The sequence below is a fragment of the Meles meles genome, chromosome 2, assembly GCF_922984935.1.
Source record: "Meles meles chromosome 2, mMelMel3.1 paternal haplotype, whole genome shotgun sequence".
NCBI classification, from domain to species: domain Eukaryota; kingdom Metazoa; phylum Chordata; class Mammalia; order Carnivora; family Mustelidae; genus Meles; species Meles meles.
This window is the reverse complement of record NC_060067.1, coordinates 8,865,383-8,881,548: the sequence shown is the minus strand read 5'-3', so window position 1 is coordinate 8,881,548 and position 16,166 is coordinate 8,865,383. Positions and strand designations below refer to the sequence as shown.

Sequence of the window (16,166 nt, the reverse complement as noted above, 5' to 3'; positions counted from 1 at the left end):
CTTTCCTGGCTCTCTCATTGTTTCTCTATTACTATTACATCTAAAGCCCCGATCCTCAGGGAAATTGTAAAGATGCTCCTCAATCTTTTGCTGAATGGAATAAATGAATGAATAGGAGAAGAGCCGTGACAGTGTGCTCTTTATTGTGAGTCAGGGAAGAAGGAGACTATGGTTGGAAGCAAGTGATCATTTGAAATGGAAGCAAGATGTGCTATTATTATTACAGTTCTTGATCATTACTATTATCTTTGCCATTATTTACGGCCTGAAGTATGTCACTTACTATACCCAGCCCTTTAATGCGTTATTTTTGGGCCCTTACAAATGCCTTGCAATGTAAGTGTTCAAATTTTCTTTTTATAGATTCAAGTCAGAGAGATCAGGATTCTTGCTCGCCATCACACTCCCTAGTTGAACCAAAGTTAGTTTGACTTCAAAGTTTGTGCCCTTTTTATGACATCAGAAGGAAAGACGAGTCCAGATTTTGCATGAACCAGTAATAAACTCTGTCTCCTTCCTATACCAGCTCCTGCCCTTTCCATGCTGAACACCCTAAGCCAGACCATAGAAGCCCTAACTGCATGTTTGGAGATGGGGTATTTCCACAGCGTAGGTACCCATGACTGGTAGTTTCTATTACCTGGGACTTCTGCAAACCTATGCTCTCATGGACGGGTCAGTGAATTTCAGCATCATGATTAATAGTATTTTTGTAGGAAAATACATTCCAAGACAAATTCCATCAAATTCCAATGGGAAATAGCCTGTATTTCTCACTTTTACTAAGTAATTTCCTAAAAACTGATAATGACTATTCAAAGGTAGTGGAAACTGGTTTGAGGATATATCTAACCATACAGACTTAAATTACGTAGAGACACTTAAAAACAAGTACAGCATTTTCTTTCAAGTGGGATCAAGTTTAGGTCTAATTAGAAGGTTAACTACAGAACAGTAGGAGAGAAAAAATAATGTTTAAACTATTCTATTTATTTTTAAAATACTGATTTCTGTTACTATTAAAGTAAGGCATAATCATTGCAAAACATTTAGAAAATACAGAAGAGAGAGGAAAATCATAATACTTTTATTCCAACACTGCAGAGCTGCCCAGTATAAACATATATGTCGTATGTCAAATAAATAAAATATTAAAAAAAAAAGAATATATGTCACAGGGCCACCTGGGTGGCTCAGTGGGTTAAAGCCTCTGCCTTCGGCTCAGGTCATGATCTCAGGGTCCTGGAATCGAGCCCCACATCGGGCTCTCTGCTTGTCAGGGAGCCTGCTTCCTCCTCTCTCTCTGCCTGCCTCTCTGCCTACTTCTGATCTTTGTCTGTCAAATAAATAAATAAAATCTTTAAAAAAAAAGAATATATGTCACATACACATACAACATATGTTCCCACAATTGCCCTTTGCCCAACAGTCTGTGGTCTAATATTTAATAATGCAAGTTCTGCACAATCTTGCGAGTAGCTGTTTGTACAAAATTTTGGCTCCAGCAATTATCCCTAGAATCCTGAGGGGAGAGCTTAGGAAACTCCCTTCATCCCCGGGAATTCTCCAAGCATGCTTTCCCTGGCACCAGTCCTGGGCCCCTGGAACAGCCCTGCCTTCCAGCTGCTGCTGTCTCCTGCTCAGCTACAGGTTGGATCCCTTGAAATGACAAAGCTGCTTTCTGTTTTGTTGTGAAAAAAAGATCACCCCTTCTCACTCACCTGCAGGATTATCCACTTGTGGCAGGTCCCAGGGCAGTGCTGAGTGTGTCCCCATGGTCGGCAGGACTTCGAGGAAAGTTCCCTTACAGCACTTTTTCAAAGTGTGGATCGCATGTAACTCAAAAGTGAGACCAATGAAGGCCCAGTTGGGGGAACCATGAAATCATTTCCACCTTCCACTGATCAAGCTTTCTTACTGGGTGGAGGTCTGTGAGGGTGACTTCTGGTCTCAGGAGGAGTTCTCCCAAGTGGTTCCCAATCCTCTGGCCTTCTGGGAGGGAGGCTGACCTCACTGGTTTACTGTATATGCCCCAAACTGTAATATTCCCAGGATGTCTGAAATCACGGATACTAATGCAAAGTGGAGATGACATACAGCCTTCTTAAAAAGGCAAGTGACAGGGGCGCCTGCATGGCTCAGTGGGTTAAAGCCTCTGCCTTTAACTCAGGTCATGATCCCAGGTTCCGGGGATCGAGCCCCACATCGGGCTCTCTGCTCCGCAGGGAGCCTGCTTCCTCCTCTCTCTCTGCCTACCTCTCTGCCTAGTTGTGATTTCTCTCTGTCAAATAAATAAAATATTAAAAAAAAAAAGCAAGTGACAGTATTACATGGGATAATATAAATTCTCAGCACACTGCCTCGATCATAGTAGATATCCGTACACTCATAAGATGTTGGTTGTTGCCACTATTTTTTTGTATAGCTTTTAAAAATTATAATGTATGCATTTTGGTCACTCACTATTCTTTAAAACCGCATTTAAATGGCTCTATAACATTCCACCGTCTGGGCACCATAATGAATTTAACCATTCCTTATTGCTGGACATGAAAATTGTTTTCAATTTCTAACTAGTATACATTGTGACAATGAGCATTTTTGTGCATAAATCTTTGTTCCCGTATCTGATTTTCCCCGCTTGATTCCTAGGACTTAGGAGGCAAACGTGGAGGCAGTTAAAATCTCAGCTTCTTCCAGCTTGTCTGGCAGCTGAGGGGCCACAATGATGCGTTCTTCAAACCAGCCTCCTTTTGAGGTAGTTTCTGAAAAGAAATCATTAGCGGGGTGCCTGGGTGGCTCAGTGGGTTAAGCATCTGCCTTCAAATCAGATCATGATCCCAGGGTCCTGGGACTGAGTCCCCACACCGTGTCCTTGCTTCTCCCTCGGCCTGCCGCTCCCACTGCTCTTGTGCCCTCGCTCTCTCTGACAAATAAATAAAATCTTAAAAAAAAAGCATTAGCTGGTGCTTTTCTAATATTTTTAGTTCTGCCGTTGTTTTAGCTTTGTGTATCTGCAAGGCAGGCTGGGGGTGTGAGGGTTGGGGGCAGTGGGAGAGGGTGGAATCGAAATGGCAACTTCAAAGCTGGAGGTCTTGTTCTCTTGTTTAACGGGAGCAGGCTATGGGCCTGTGGGCGCGGCTGATTTTGTAGGTCGGGAGGACACTGTTTGACTGGGCTAGGCTTGAGAGCTGCAGAGGTTCAAGTTTGCTCGATCCACGTCCCCCACTCTGCTCCCAGTGCCTGCCTTCCTTCAGGGGACCATGCTCGCTGTTGCACAGTGCCTGAGCCGGTGCCCCCTATATGCTGGGGATGTTGCTGTTGGTCACTATTGAACAGCAAAAGATGGTGGCATCTTAGTCCAGGAGTCAAATGACTCAGTGAGGAGCTTGGGCTAGCTGCCCACATTGAGACACTTGGGAGAAGAAGAGGGCGTGTCTGGAGCAGAGAGTGAAACCGACCACGGTGCTTTCCCCCTCTCTCCCTAGTTGGTCCCGCCTCTCCATCGTCTCCAGCTGATGGCAGTTGGACACAAACTGTGTCTGCCACCTGTCACGTGGGCAGCCCACCCCAGGCAAATGGGAGTTTGGAGTTTTCTGTCTTGTGATATGATATATTTATAACATTATACTTCTAAGCCTAAAATAATTACTATCTGCAATTGTTTACTAGACCCCTGGTTTAAATTGTCATAGAAATAGTTGCTTTGAGTTTTGAGATATTTTCTTTTATACCCATTCAAGGCACAAATAAGGCCACTGGGTATTCTCAATGAATTTGAAAATGAAGAATAAGCAAGGGTTTTTGGTTGAACAGTGAAATACCAATTAATGTACATTTCCCCGACCCCTCATGACTTATTTTCTCTTTGGTTAAATCTGTCTTGGTCTAACACAGTGAAAAAGAGAAAGAAAGGGAAAGGATAACACTGGAAGATTTGAAATACTCTTTTATTAAGTAGAGAGACAGAAACCAGGTTACATGTTTGAATATTCAAAGTGGTTGAAACTACCGTTGTGGGGGAACTCTTCGGTGAAGGACGTCAGAGATATTGTCAAACCATGATAGTTTGAAATTAGTTTATTGGTTTATCATTAACAATGTATGAAAGACCCTCAGCTTTCAGCTTACAATATTTATTTGGAAGCCGGTTGTTCAGCATAAATGTTCCTAACAAAATACAGGAAAAACGATTTAACTTACTATATCATCAATTTACCAACCAATGCCATGAAAATAGAAAACAAAAATCTCTACCCTAGTAATAATTACATAAAAATAATTAGATTTAATGTATGAATTATGTAAAAGAGATGTCCTGGAAGAAAAGCATGTTGGGGAAAACTCGAAGATGGAGATGGACAGTGTGACCTCTGTGAACACATCACCGCATTTTCAGGGCTTCTAAGAGTCCCAGTGCAGGTGATGAAGACGCATGGGTGGTCCCAGCTTTAAGTCAGTAAGGCAGGTGTGCAAGCTGGCCTTCTAGAACTCAGTGTGCGCTTGTGTTTTTGCCACTCCTTTCTGATTCAGGCTCCTCAGCAACCTCGTGAGGCAGAAGCCATATGCAGCAGAGATACAGCTCCGATCAACGGTTGACAGTTTTGCGCATGTGGTGGAGAAGTGCTGCCGAGCGGAGACAAGTGAAATGTGTTTCCGAGAAGAGGTATCTCTGTTTGTCTGTGCTCTGAGCGCGCTTAGGATGTACTGAAGTTAAAAAAACAGAACTAAACAAAACAAAAAACCTTTCTCCATTCTAATTGTGGGTGAATGCAGAGAAAATCGCAGTCCAGATGGGTTGGTGGAATCCATTATATTTGGCTTTAAGATCTGTTGATTCAGGAAACTAACGGTTTAGACAGGGATAGAGTCGAATTCCAGTCATGACACCAGATGGAGTGGAGATATTTAGGATTGGGGGTGTGAGGAGGGAGGATGGACTGAAGATTTGGATAATTGCAGAGAAAGAGTGTCCTTGGCATGTCATGAAATTTTAAAGAAATAACAGTTTAAAAACCTGTCTGGGCAAACTGTAGTTTCGTTCTAGAAATTTCTGGGGGCACAGTCAGGAAGAGTCTCCAAATGTAGTCTGGGGCTTCACTAAGGAGCCAGTGGAAAGGGTTTCATTTTCTCAGTGGCCAGAAGATCATGATCAGAGAGGTTGAAGAACAGAGAGGAAGAAATGATGACAGAAAAGAGTCTGTGTGCACACCCACCAAATTGACTACCAGCAGACTGTTTTCTGGAATTCATCTAATTGCATATAGTTAACAAGTAAATGATTTTCATTCTAAGCCATAGGACTTAAATTTCTAAGAATATCATGGTAGGATGCGGCCCAGAAAAGTCATGAAAATTCATGGAGGGGACCCAGGACAAACTGCTGTCCCAGGGACCTGTCCTGAGGAGCAGAAACTCAGGTAGAGTAGAGAATCTGAGCACAGGAATGCGGAGAGTAGGTGTAAAAAAATAAAGCAGCCTTTATAGTGCAAATAGGCTGGGACCATTTGGACCAGGGTTAAGTTTAGCAGTGGCCCAGGGAAATGTTTTCACAGGTAACAATTTTTATGAATCTTTAATTACCTTCAGTGGCTCTTTTCTACCTATTCAGCTAAACTGTACATGTATTTATGTTAAAAATCAAATGTCTACGGTCTAGTCAAGGGCAGGCAAACTACAACCTTTAGGCTAATGGACTCCACTTCCTGTTTATGTAAATGAGGTTTACTGACACAGGGTCCTGCCCATCTATTTACATATTCTCTATGTCTGCTTTCTGTCCACAATGGCTGCATTAAACAATTGCAGACTGGTTAGTTGTGACAGAGACTGTATGAACTGCAAAGCCCCAAATGCTATCTATCAAGCTGTTCACAAAAAACCTGTACTGACTCCCAGACTCGCTAATAACAAGATCACAATAACCACCTATGCTAGAGTCTTTTTGCTTTTTGTAGAGCATTCAGAGAACATGTTTTCCCCTGAATAACAACCCCATAGCCACACTGATCACCAAGGGCCTGTGTCTGCGAATTCCCAAGGGAGTTTTCTTGATGTATTCTCTGCTCAAATTATTATTGGAGAATAGCGTGATAGGAAGAGTTTTGTGGGCTTTTCCCCAGGCTTTTTGCCTAACAGTGATCTAACTTAACGGTTTAAAAGCCCCACTATGTTCCTGTTCCCTCCCCTCCCTACTTTCTTTTAGGATCTCTCCAAATTAAAGGAGAAAATAGAAGCTATCTGAAGAATATATCATGTTAATTAAAGTTGGCCAGAATTACTTCCTCAGATAAAAATGCTTATTCTCTGTAATTATGCCTTATCTCTAACGTTTTGTCAAGTTTATCCTTGTCTGATTATTCCAAGGCAGTGATTCTGAAATGTCAGTGTGCATCAAATCAATTCCAGAGCTTCCTAGAACAAAATCAGCGTTTTCCTCCCACAGGGTGTCTGATTCAGTAGTTCTGGGGTGGGGTCTGATAATTTACATTTCCAACAAGTTCACAGGTGCTGCTGATGCTGCTGATTTGGGAACCCCTTTAAGAATCACTTTGCTAAGGTGCAAGCGGCTGATCATACACTATTCCCCATCCCCTCCCTATATTTTCATACGCCCAACTCTCAGTGAGAAGCTGGAACCAAGGACTGGAGGGGAAGTAATGAAACAATTGGAAATAACATTTATGAAAGAAAGGGAAAGAATTTGAGGATATTAAATATAAATCTACGACTGGAATATTTAAAAAAAATAGCCTTATAGTATATGAACAGGCTTAGCAAAAAAATGTGGGGATAGATGATCAAACTACTTAAGAATTTTATCGCCAAGAATTCCTGTCTTTGTATTTCTACCTTTATGAAAGGAGTCTAGGTTGACTCTAGTGCGAAGGAATAAAACCTAGCTACTCTAGGAAGCCCCATGGAACCAAGACCCGAGAAGTGAAGAGACTCAGCCAACGGGCAGTCTGTGCTTGTTCCAAGTTAGCTAGAAAAGACTAAGCGCTCCAAGGACCTGCAGGCATGTTCTTTGTTTTCTTTTGAGATTTTAAGAGTCGATTATGGGAACCTGTTCTGCCTGTTAAAAGAGAAAGTAGGCAGGATTGAAGACTGTCTTTCTAGCTATAGCCATTGGGAGGATAAAACCTTTTTAGACAAGATGGAAGACATTTTAAGAAGCAAGCCAAATTCTCAGGAGAAAAAGGGTGGACCAAAGTCAACGTTGGAATGTTGGCAAGAGTACAACTGAAATATATAAAAGGAAAAAAAAAAGAAAAGAAAAGAAACTCAGCTATACAGGGTGAATTTGGATCATTCAGAGAAAAGGCATCTCAAATTTCATGAAATAATAAACAAATTGTAGACATCAGCAGGTTCAAGGAGAAAATTCAACTCAGAGAAATTCTCTCTGCTGGGTCAGTGGGGAACAATAATTATAGCCCGAGATATTTCTCTATCAACCCACAGAATATAATATAGAAGAAAGTAAGCATGAATTAGCAGAAATGTGGGCAAGTTAAAACAATGTTTTGAAAATAATGTATGAAATATAACAATGGGAAAAAAAAGCAAGGTTCTACTGTTAGACGTAACTTAACCCAGGTTCATGTGGAAAGATCTGCTGGTTAAGTCGTCGGTACCTAACAGCTTGATGGGTCTAGTATCAGAGCTACCACAATCTTGGATGTGTTTCTGAAGAGAAAACAAGGATCAGATGAACCAACGTGATAACCCAAACTTATGTGGATCAGGTCATTCCCGGTTACTGTGTTCAGCTTCTTACCACAGTTTCTTACAATTACGTAAGCTTTGAAAATTGTGTAGGTAATGCATGAACACAGTAGAAGTTCAAGCAGAAGACCAGGGTGCATTTCCCATTCCCAAAAGGTAACCAGTTTAAGTTTTCACTTTTAGTTCCAGTGATTACCGTCATGGCTGTAGTAGTTTCTTAAAATATTAACATCACATAATGAATTAAGTGTACGTAGGCTAACTTCCAGAAGTCTATCTCTAGATGCTTTCTTAATCTATTTAAAAGTATTTTTAATTCTTTTATTAGTTATATTTTGTTTCTTGGCCCTTTAATACCAGTCAGCATCTAATGATTCTCCAAAAATAGTTACCATGTCTAAACTTCCTTTGACTTCCTTGTCAGCTTTTCTTCTTTTCTTAAATTGCATTTTATTTTGTTTTTTTGTTTTTCTCCAGTGTTCCAAAATTCATGGTTTATGCACCACACCCAGTGCTCCATGCAATATGTGCCCTCCTTCATACCCACCACCAGGCTAACCCAACACCCAATGCCCACCTCCCCTCCAAAACCCTCAGTTTGTTTCTCAGAGTCCACATGGTTTGTCTCCCCCTCCGAAAGCGATATATACTATTATGTCTACATTTTATTTATTTATTTATCTGCATATTAAATATAAGGTTCATATGCTTTGTTCATAAGTGGATGCTAAAAACTGGAAACCATTAAATACTATATTTAATTGTGTGTTTAGTTAGAATACTATTTACATTAGTACCATGAATGGATGGACCAATGGAATGACTTACCCTGTTAAAAGGTGTAGAGATTAAACAAAATCTCTTTTCTTACCTAAGCTGCAGAAAATCATGCCACTTTTATTAGTTTTGTACATTTGGACTACAATTCCCTAGTATATCCTTCTGTTCTTGAGAGTTATTGATTGTCTTTCTTCTTCTATGTTGGCAAATAAAGCACCTACTTTCATTACACCACTAAAATGTTTCAGGCTCTTAATAATAGAGTTTTTGTTACAGAATATTCTATCTTCTTTAAAGTATATTTCAAAAATTCCTCTGACTTAATTTTCCAATGGGATCTAATTATTTCTAGGACTGATTCATGGCTCTCCACATGGGGTCTCATTTTAGTGTAATCCTGGGTAAATTGGACTATTTCTAAAATACTCTTTTATGTTTTTTCTTGGACTATTTTGTTTTGCTGGACTACATTCCTAACACATTTGTGCATATGTATGTATTATTTCAGAATGAACACCTGGGAAATAAACTTTCTGGGTCCTTGCGTTTTAAAATATTATTTTGTCTATATATTTGTACAATATTTTTGCTGATATGTCAATGGGGGTTCTTTGGGTATAATAATAGGATTGAATTCTGGCTAAGTAAAGATTAGCTTATTGAAAGGGTAGTGGTGGCTACAGGAATCTTTAGGAAGTTTAAAAAACAGGCTGGGCAGCAGACAAGAACTAAAAGCAATTCAGAAGTCAGTGACTTTCTGTTCTTTTACTGCTGTGATGTATCATCCTTTCATTATCCTGAGCTTCTATTTTTGTACTTAGAAATATTGGTCAACATCATACTGATGACTTTTTTTTTTTTCCTCAGCCATTCATCATTATATCTTGTTGCTTTTTTTTTCTTTTTAGCATTGATAAAGATTTCTTCTTCTTTTTTATTTTTTAAAGATTTTATTTATTTATTTGACAGAGAGAGATCACAAGTAGGCAGAGAGCAAGGCAGAGAGAGAGAGAGAGAAGGAAGCAGGCTCCCTGCTGAGCAGAGAGCCCAATGCTGGGCTCAATCCCAGGGCTCTGGGATCATGACCCGAGCCGAAGGCAGAGGCTTTAACCCACTGAGCCATGCAGGCACCCCGATTTCTCCTTCTTTTTAAAAATAATATTTTTACCATTATTGCACTGGGATTTTGGAAGAGATGAGAGACAATACATTTTAAAAGAATATAGGCAAATTGTTATGTCCAAAGAGTATCTAGAATTAAAAAAAGTGTTGAAAAGCATGTCACAGGAATATGGAGAAATGACTGGTAATGTTTATTCCAAAGTCTTAAGATGGGTGACATGATAGTAGTCTACCAACATGTCTAGGATTATAGGAAACCAGAGTGACTAATTTGGTGTCAGTGTAAGGAAAATGTCTCCTCTTTCTTTTCTCTGTTCTCTGCCCTCCGTCATATGAATCCATGTTTTATATTTCAATATCTTCCTTGGTCTTTTCCTCAAGATAAATGCTACCTTCCCTTATTTCATGCAGAACATTTCTCATTATTATGATAGTTTCTCAGAAGCCTTTATTCTCCCTTACCTTTATCAGAAACGTCCCCCTTACCCCAACATTTGTTATCATTACAAATTAGAAATTTATTGAGGAACTATGAAATAAATACAGTCGGGAAGGACAGATATAGAGAAATATGACTTACTCCACTATTATTAGGTTCAGAGCCAATGAACAAGATTATAAATATGAGGGTCTTGAGGTTAAGCTTATGGGAAAATTTCCCATGAAGATGGATTTAAATCTTTTAAATTTAAAAGGCATTTTCAAGGCACTTCTTAAATCCAAAGTCATGAGTTGCCAAAGAAATGAGGATACGTTAAACTGGGGAGCAATTTTTAAAAACAAACTTAAATAGATTCCAGTCTCCAGAGGATTTAAGTCTGGTCTGTTTGAGGGTAGGAAGAAGGACTAAATTAATTGACTTCTAACCATGTCCTACAGGGTGCTAGGAGCTCTTAGGCGTGCAAGCCATCCATCACCTGGGGGCCTCTGTGTGTGTGTGTGTGTGTGTGTTCATCTTAGCAGTGGAGTTCTAGGGGTCCCATTCCCACAGTTAACTAAGAGTTAACTTTTATTGATTTCTCTGGGCTTCCACAAATAACTTTTATTTGAATAAAGACTACCTGGGTAAAAATTGAAGAGAACTTCTGGACTTAACATAGAGGTTGATTCCAGTACATACGAAGGCAGCAGAGACACTCTGATGATATTGGTGATTTTATTCTTCTTCAGTTCTTATACTGATTGTATAATGATTTAGCATGGGATTAGCTTTGGGAAGCTTTAAAATGCAAGGAGAATCTGATGTTGATTGTCTGTTTTTTACCCTGCAGCAAGAGTCCCATATTTTTGTGAGGGAAAAAGCAAATTCTTATTTATTCCAAATCTGGGGTCCTGAGAGGGAGAGAGGCATTGCAGTTAGTAAAGCCCTTAAGCTCAGAGACTAGGCTCTGAGAAATTCCAAGACCTTGAGCTGTGGGCACATTAGAGCCTCTCTCAGCCATGTAATAGACAAGTCTTAAAGATTTTCTATTTGAGGATCACAGATGTTCAGATGTTTTGTTTTGTTACAGATGTACTTATTTGCTTTTTTTTTTTTTTCCCGAGGGGTCCAAACTGATTGAAAAGTGCCAGTCTCTCTTGGGAAGCAAATGATTCCAGAAAATGTCAAAGTGAAGTCTTTGCTGAGCTCTGCCTTTTACTTTACACGAGTAATAAAACATGCGTTTTATTATATCCAAAATACGAACATTGTTAATCATTTTTAAGCCACTCACAATGTTACCCAAGGACACTTGCCAGGCTACACTAAATCTCTCCTTTCCTGCTTAGCAGAGAAATCTGCTTACCGTAACCCTCAGACAACCAGCTGACATTCTTCCTTTCTCCCAGAAGCTTCCAGCCTCTCAGGAGCTGCACCAGAAATATGAAATCTCGGGGGCCTTTCAAAACCTCAGATAGAGATAACGGGCTGCCACATCTCGCTGGGAACCGGCTGCTGGGTTTCCAGAGTATAAAAGACCCAAGTGAAGCTTTAAAGTTTCTGTCTATTCCCTGCCGAACTGAGTGGAATGTGCTTTATAATAAGTTACCTTTATAATTGTCTTGCCCTTTTTTTTTTTTTTTGCTTTTTTGAGGGTGTAGAACTGGAAGGTACTTGGAAGCACTTACAATAGTCATTCATTCAGTAGATTTTTCGTGGGTGTCTGCTGGGTACAAGACATAGTTCTAGGAGCTTGTGACCCATAAGTGAACAAACAGAACAGAAAAAAATTCCTGTCTTCATAAGGTTTACCTTCCAGTGGAACATGGTGAAAACATGCGTTTCCTTCTTTTTGCCTCTTTCTTTCACCATCAGTTAGACTAGAACTATCAGGACTTTGCCTCATACCTGTGGCATTGAACACATTATGAAATCAAGAAAATATTTAACATTCTGTTTGCCAAGAGTCTTTGAGTTACTAACAAAGCTCCAAAAGGTCAGGACTCAGGTGAGGAATGGGTCTTGTGGGCGGTACCTTGTCACCTATGTGCTAACTAAGTTTGCTTTTGCAACAACCGGTGTCCTAAAGACACATAGTTAGATGTAACCTCGACGTGTTGTCACTGGCTGCGTACTAACAACCAGCATGGGGCTGTATGCCAGATACTACTGTTAAGTTTTTACCTGGAAAAATTCGTTTGATCCTCATCACAATCTAATGAGGCAGGTACTGTCATTAACCTTCCCATTCTACAGACTGAAGACATTGCACGCAGAGAGGTTAAGTAACTTGCCCAGGCATTCGCAGGTGATTTGGAACCAGGAGTTGAATCTAGACCATTCAGCTCCAGGAACTGGGCTCTTCCCTAGTTCATTAGTGCTCCTCTGGCATGTCAAGGAACATCATGATCTGAAAACTCAACTTCACAGTGTTGAGGAGACAATGGCTAGTTCCTTCCATGAACAGTTAAACAATTATCTAGTGCTGTCTCCTTTAACCATTGACTCTGCAACTAAAGCCTCAACCTTGGAAGGATGCCTCCCAGGTTCATTCAGTTTCTCATTCTTTCCTGTCCATCTCATTCTCTCTTTCATCCCTCTTTTCTTGAATATACAGTATATTATATGTTATATAAAATATACTATATATGTAATGCATTATATTATAAATATATACTTGATAATCAATGCATTAATTTATTTGTATATTATTAATTATATTATTTATTATTAACAAATATTATTGAATTGATATTAATTCAATATTATTAATATTATAGTTATTATTAATAACTACATAACAATAACTATATAATAATAACTGTAAAATATATAGTTGTAATTAATATTAATATTAATCAATATTATTGAATTAATGAATATTATTCATTAATAATAAATAATATTATAATTAATAATATGTTTTATGTATATATAAAATATATACTTTCTGTATATGTGCTCCCTTCTTTAAATTTTTAAATTGACCTCCGAGCCCCTTAACCCATTTTGCCTGTCCTTCCATTTTTTATCTTTACCCCATATATGTGATGCTGACATTTGAACCCAGGGGCCCTAATATTTCTTGACTTGAGATTTCAGTGATGATTTGTAATAGCAGTCTTCTCCCCAGAAACCCTGGCATAAAGGACATAGTGAACTTATCATTTGGACTTACTTTTATTTTTCCAGATTTTTTTAACGTATAACAAAAACTAAGCAATAATGTTTTAGGGTTTACTACATAAGTGAGTTTATTTTGATTATAGAAAACATTTAATCCTCATTATAGTTCACTTTATTTAATTAGTTATTTACTTTATTTGAGAAAGAGAGAGAGAGAGAGCACGTGCATAGGAGTACAAATGGAGGAGGGGGGGGAGAGGGAAAGGGACAAGCAGACTCCCTGCTGAGGGTGAATCCCAATGAGGGCTGGATCTCAGGGCACTGAGATCATGACCTGAGCCAAAGTCAGACACTTGACCGACTGTGCCACCCAGGCACCCCCAATTTACTTGATTTTAAATAGTTTTTCCTCACTCCCGTGATTTTGACACATTCATATACATTAACAAATTAGATGCAAAGAAATGTTTAAGTTTCTATTGTATTCCAATACAGGGCTTGGTGCTGTAGGGCGTAAGATGAATACACTAAAAGCAGATACCTAATGAATTATACGAGACACAGACACATACGGAATTACAACAAAGGGCAGATTTCAAACTTCCAGTGTCGAGAGCAGAGCTAACTGATAATGTGATGTGCCAGAGTCTAAGATCACACATTGTCCCAGAGACTGGGAAAAGTCACGGAAGGAACGACCCTGACCACGGACTAGAAACTGGGCAGGATTTGAACATACAGAGATGCAGTGGGATGGGGGGCGAGGTATTTCGGGGAATGGTGCGTGATTCAGTTTGGCTGGTTTTAAGACAAAAATTAAATTGGGGTGCCTGGGTGGCTCAGTGGGTTAAGGCCTCTGCCTTTGGCTCAGGTCATGATCCCAGGGTCCTGGGATTGAGCCCCGCGTTGGGTTCTTTGCTCGGTGGGGAGTCTGCTCCCCACCCCCACCGCCTGCCTCTCTACCTACTTGTGATCTCTGTCTGTCAAATAAATAAATAAATAAAATCCTTAAAAAGAAATTAAGTAGCTGTGGGTGGTAAGACCTAGTGGAGAATAGGGATACCATGGTGGGTGGGGCATATTGTAGTTTAATTAGGACAGCAGCTAAGATTTATCATACCTGTTACACATCAAGTTCCAGCCTTTGCATGTGTGATTCCTATAGCTCCCACAACTGTCCTCAGAAGTAGACTGTCACTGTCAGATCCGTCTGACAACTGTCAGACTGTCAACTGTCACTGCCAGGTGGAGGGATTGTAGTTGAGAGGGAGGTCATAGATTGTAGCAGTTAAGAAGGTGGATTCTGGAGTGTGACTCAAATCCTACCTGGCTCCTCCCCTAAAGACCTTAGCACATCTCCTAACTTCTCCATGGCTGGCTTTCTACTTCATCTATCACACTGGGCTGAAAGGGCCTTTGAATCTTTAATAAACACTAAGTCAGCTAATATATGTAAAGCTTAAAACACTACTTGGTAAATGGCAGGTGCCATTAGTGTGATTAGAGTAATCTGAGATTGCTGCTTTTGTAGGTTAAATCTTGACAATTTCAAATAGCTCTATCTAACAGGTGTTAGCTCTTCTTATTTAGAAGACAAATGGATGCCACCGAGAGTTTTGTCCTAATCGCATGCCTTTCCTTTCACATGTAGACATAGCCATGTAACAGTTATACCTGCCATCTTTTCTACCTCATCAAGCCTTGAAAATGGACTCTTTCTCCTTCAGTTCCTGAAACCGACATGAATGGCCCTAAACAAAATTCCACAGCAACACAGCCTAACTGAATACTTCACATAGCCAAGAGATAATAAAATATGCCATCAAATTAGGGGAAACCATTCAGAAAATATTCTATATTTCTTTAGCTACTGGGTCAGATTTGTGAAAAGGAGGCATATATACAGGAGATATTTAGAAAAAAACATTTCCTATAACTTACTCACTCATTCTTTACTCACTGATTCACTAAGTCATTAAGTCTTTTATTCAATTGATTTTTATCAACCACTTCCTATGCACAAGACATAACATTAAGTACAGCGAAGTGTATAAGGGTGAATGTAACAGGTCTTCTACCATTAGTAAGTATTAACATTATCTGGGATTGAGGGGCACCTGGGTGGCTCAGTGGGTTAAAGCCTCTGCCTTCAGCTCAGGTCATGATCCCAGGGTCCTGGGATCGAGCCCCACATCAGGCTTTCTGCTCCACAAGGATCCTGCTTCCTCCTCTCTCTCTGCCTGCCTCTCTGCCTACTTGTGATCTCTGTCAAATAAATGAATAAAATCTTAAAAAACACATTATCTGGGATCGAATCTAAACTAATATGTAACTGGTAGTGAAATATTTGAACCACCTTGAACAAGGATAAAGAGTTTTGTGATGAAACTTTATATTCTTATATTATGCAAAGATGCTTCTGAAAAATTTTTGTCTTAGAAATTGTATCAGTTATCTATCGCCATGTAACAAATTACCTTAAAATTTAGTAGCAACAAACATTTCTTATCTCATAGGTTTTCTGAGGATCAGGAATCCAGGAGTGGGTTCGCTGGGTTTTCTGGTTCGGGGTCTCTCGTGAGGCTGTAGTCAAATGGTTACACAGGGCTATGTCATCTGAAGACTTGACTGGGGACGGTTACATGACCCACTCATCCAGCTGGGGACGGGAGGCCTCAGTTGTTGCTGAATTTGGCAAAGGTCTCCATTCCCACCATGCTGGCTTTCGCAGGGTTGCTCCCAGCATGGCAGTTGGCTTTCCCCCCAGAGCCCGTGATCCAAGAGAGTGAGCAAGAAGGATGCTGTAGTGTTATATGACTTAGCCCCAGAGTCACACACTGTCCCTTCTGCTTTCCTCTCTTCATCAGGATTCAGTTACTAGGTCCGGTCCATTTGCAAGGTGAGAAGGATTAGGTCCGACCTCTTGAAAGGAGGAGTATCAAAGGCTTTATGAATATATTTTAAAACTATCACAGAAGTGAAGTTAATA

The 16,166-nt window shown here is 39.9% G+C and overlaps 1 protein-coding gene across 2 annotated transcripts in view; it reads left to right on the top strand.

Moving 5' to 3' along the window:
* Positions 1-11,614, top strand: part of LOC123937588 (alpha-fetoprotein-like) — a 48,369-nt gene extending 36,755 nt beyond the window's left edge. The window contains exons 13-14 of one of the 2 annotated variants that reach the window (XM_045998547.1): positions 4,534-4,666; positions 11,176-11,614. In XM_045998547.1, the coding sequence (XP_045854503.1) occupies positions 4,534-4,666; positions 11,176-11,223 (181 nt within the window). In that variant the 3' untranslated portion in view covers positions 11,224-11,614. Of the gene's footprint in view, positions 1-4,533; positions 4,667-6,500; positions 7,380-11,175 lie in introns of those variants that run through there. The other variant, XM_045998546.1, reaches the window with a different exon arrangement.
* Positions 11,615-16,166: the final 4,552 nt, after the last annotated feature.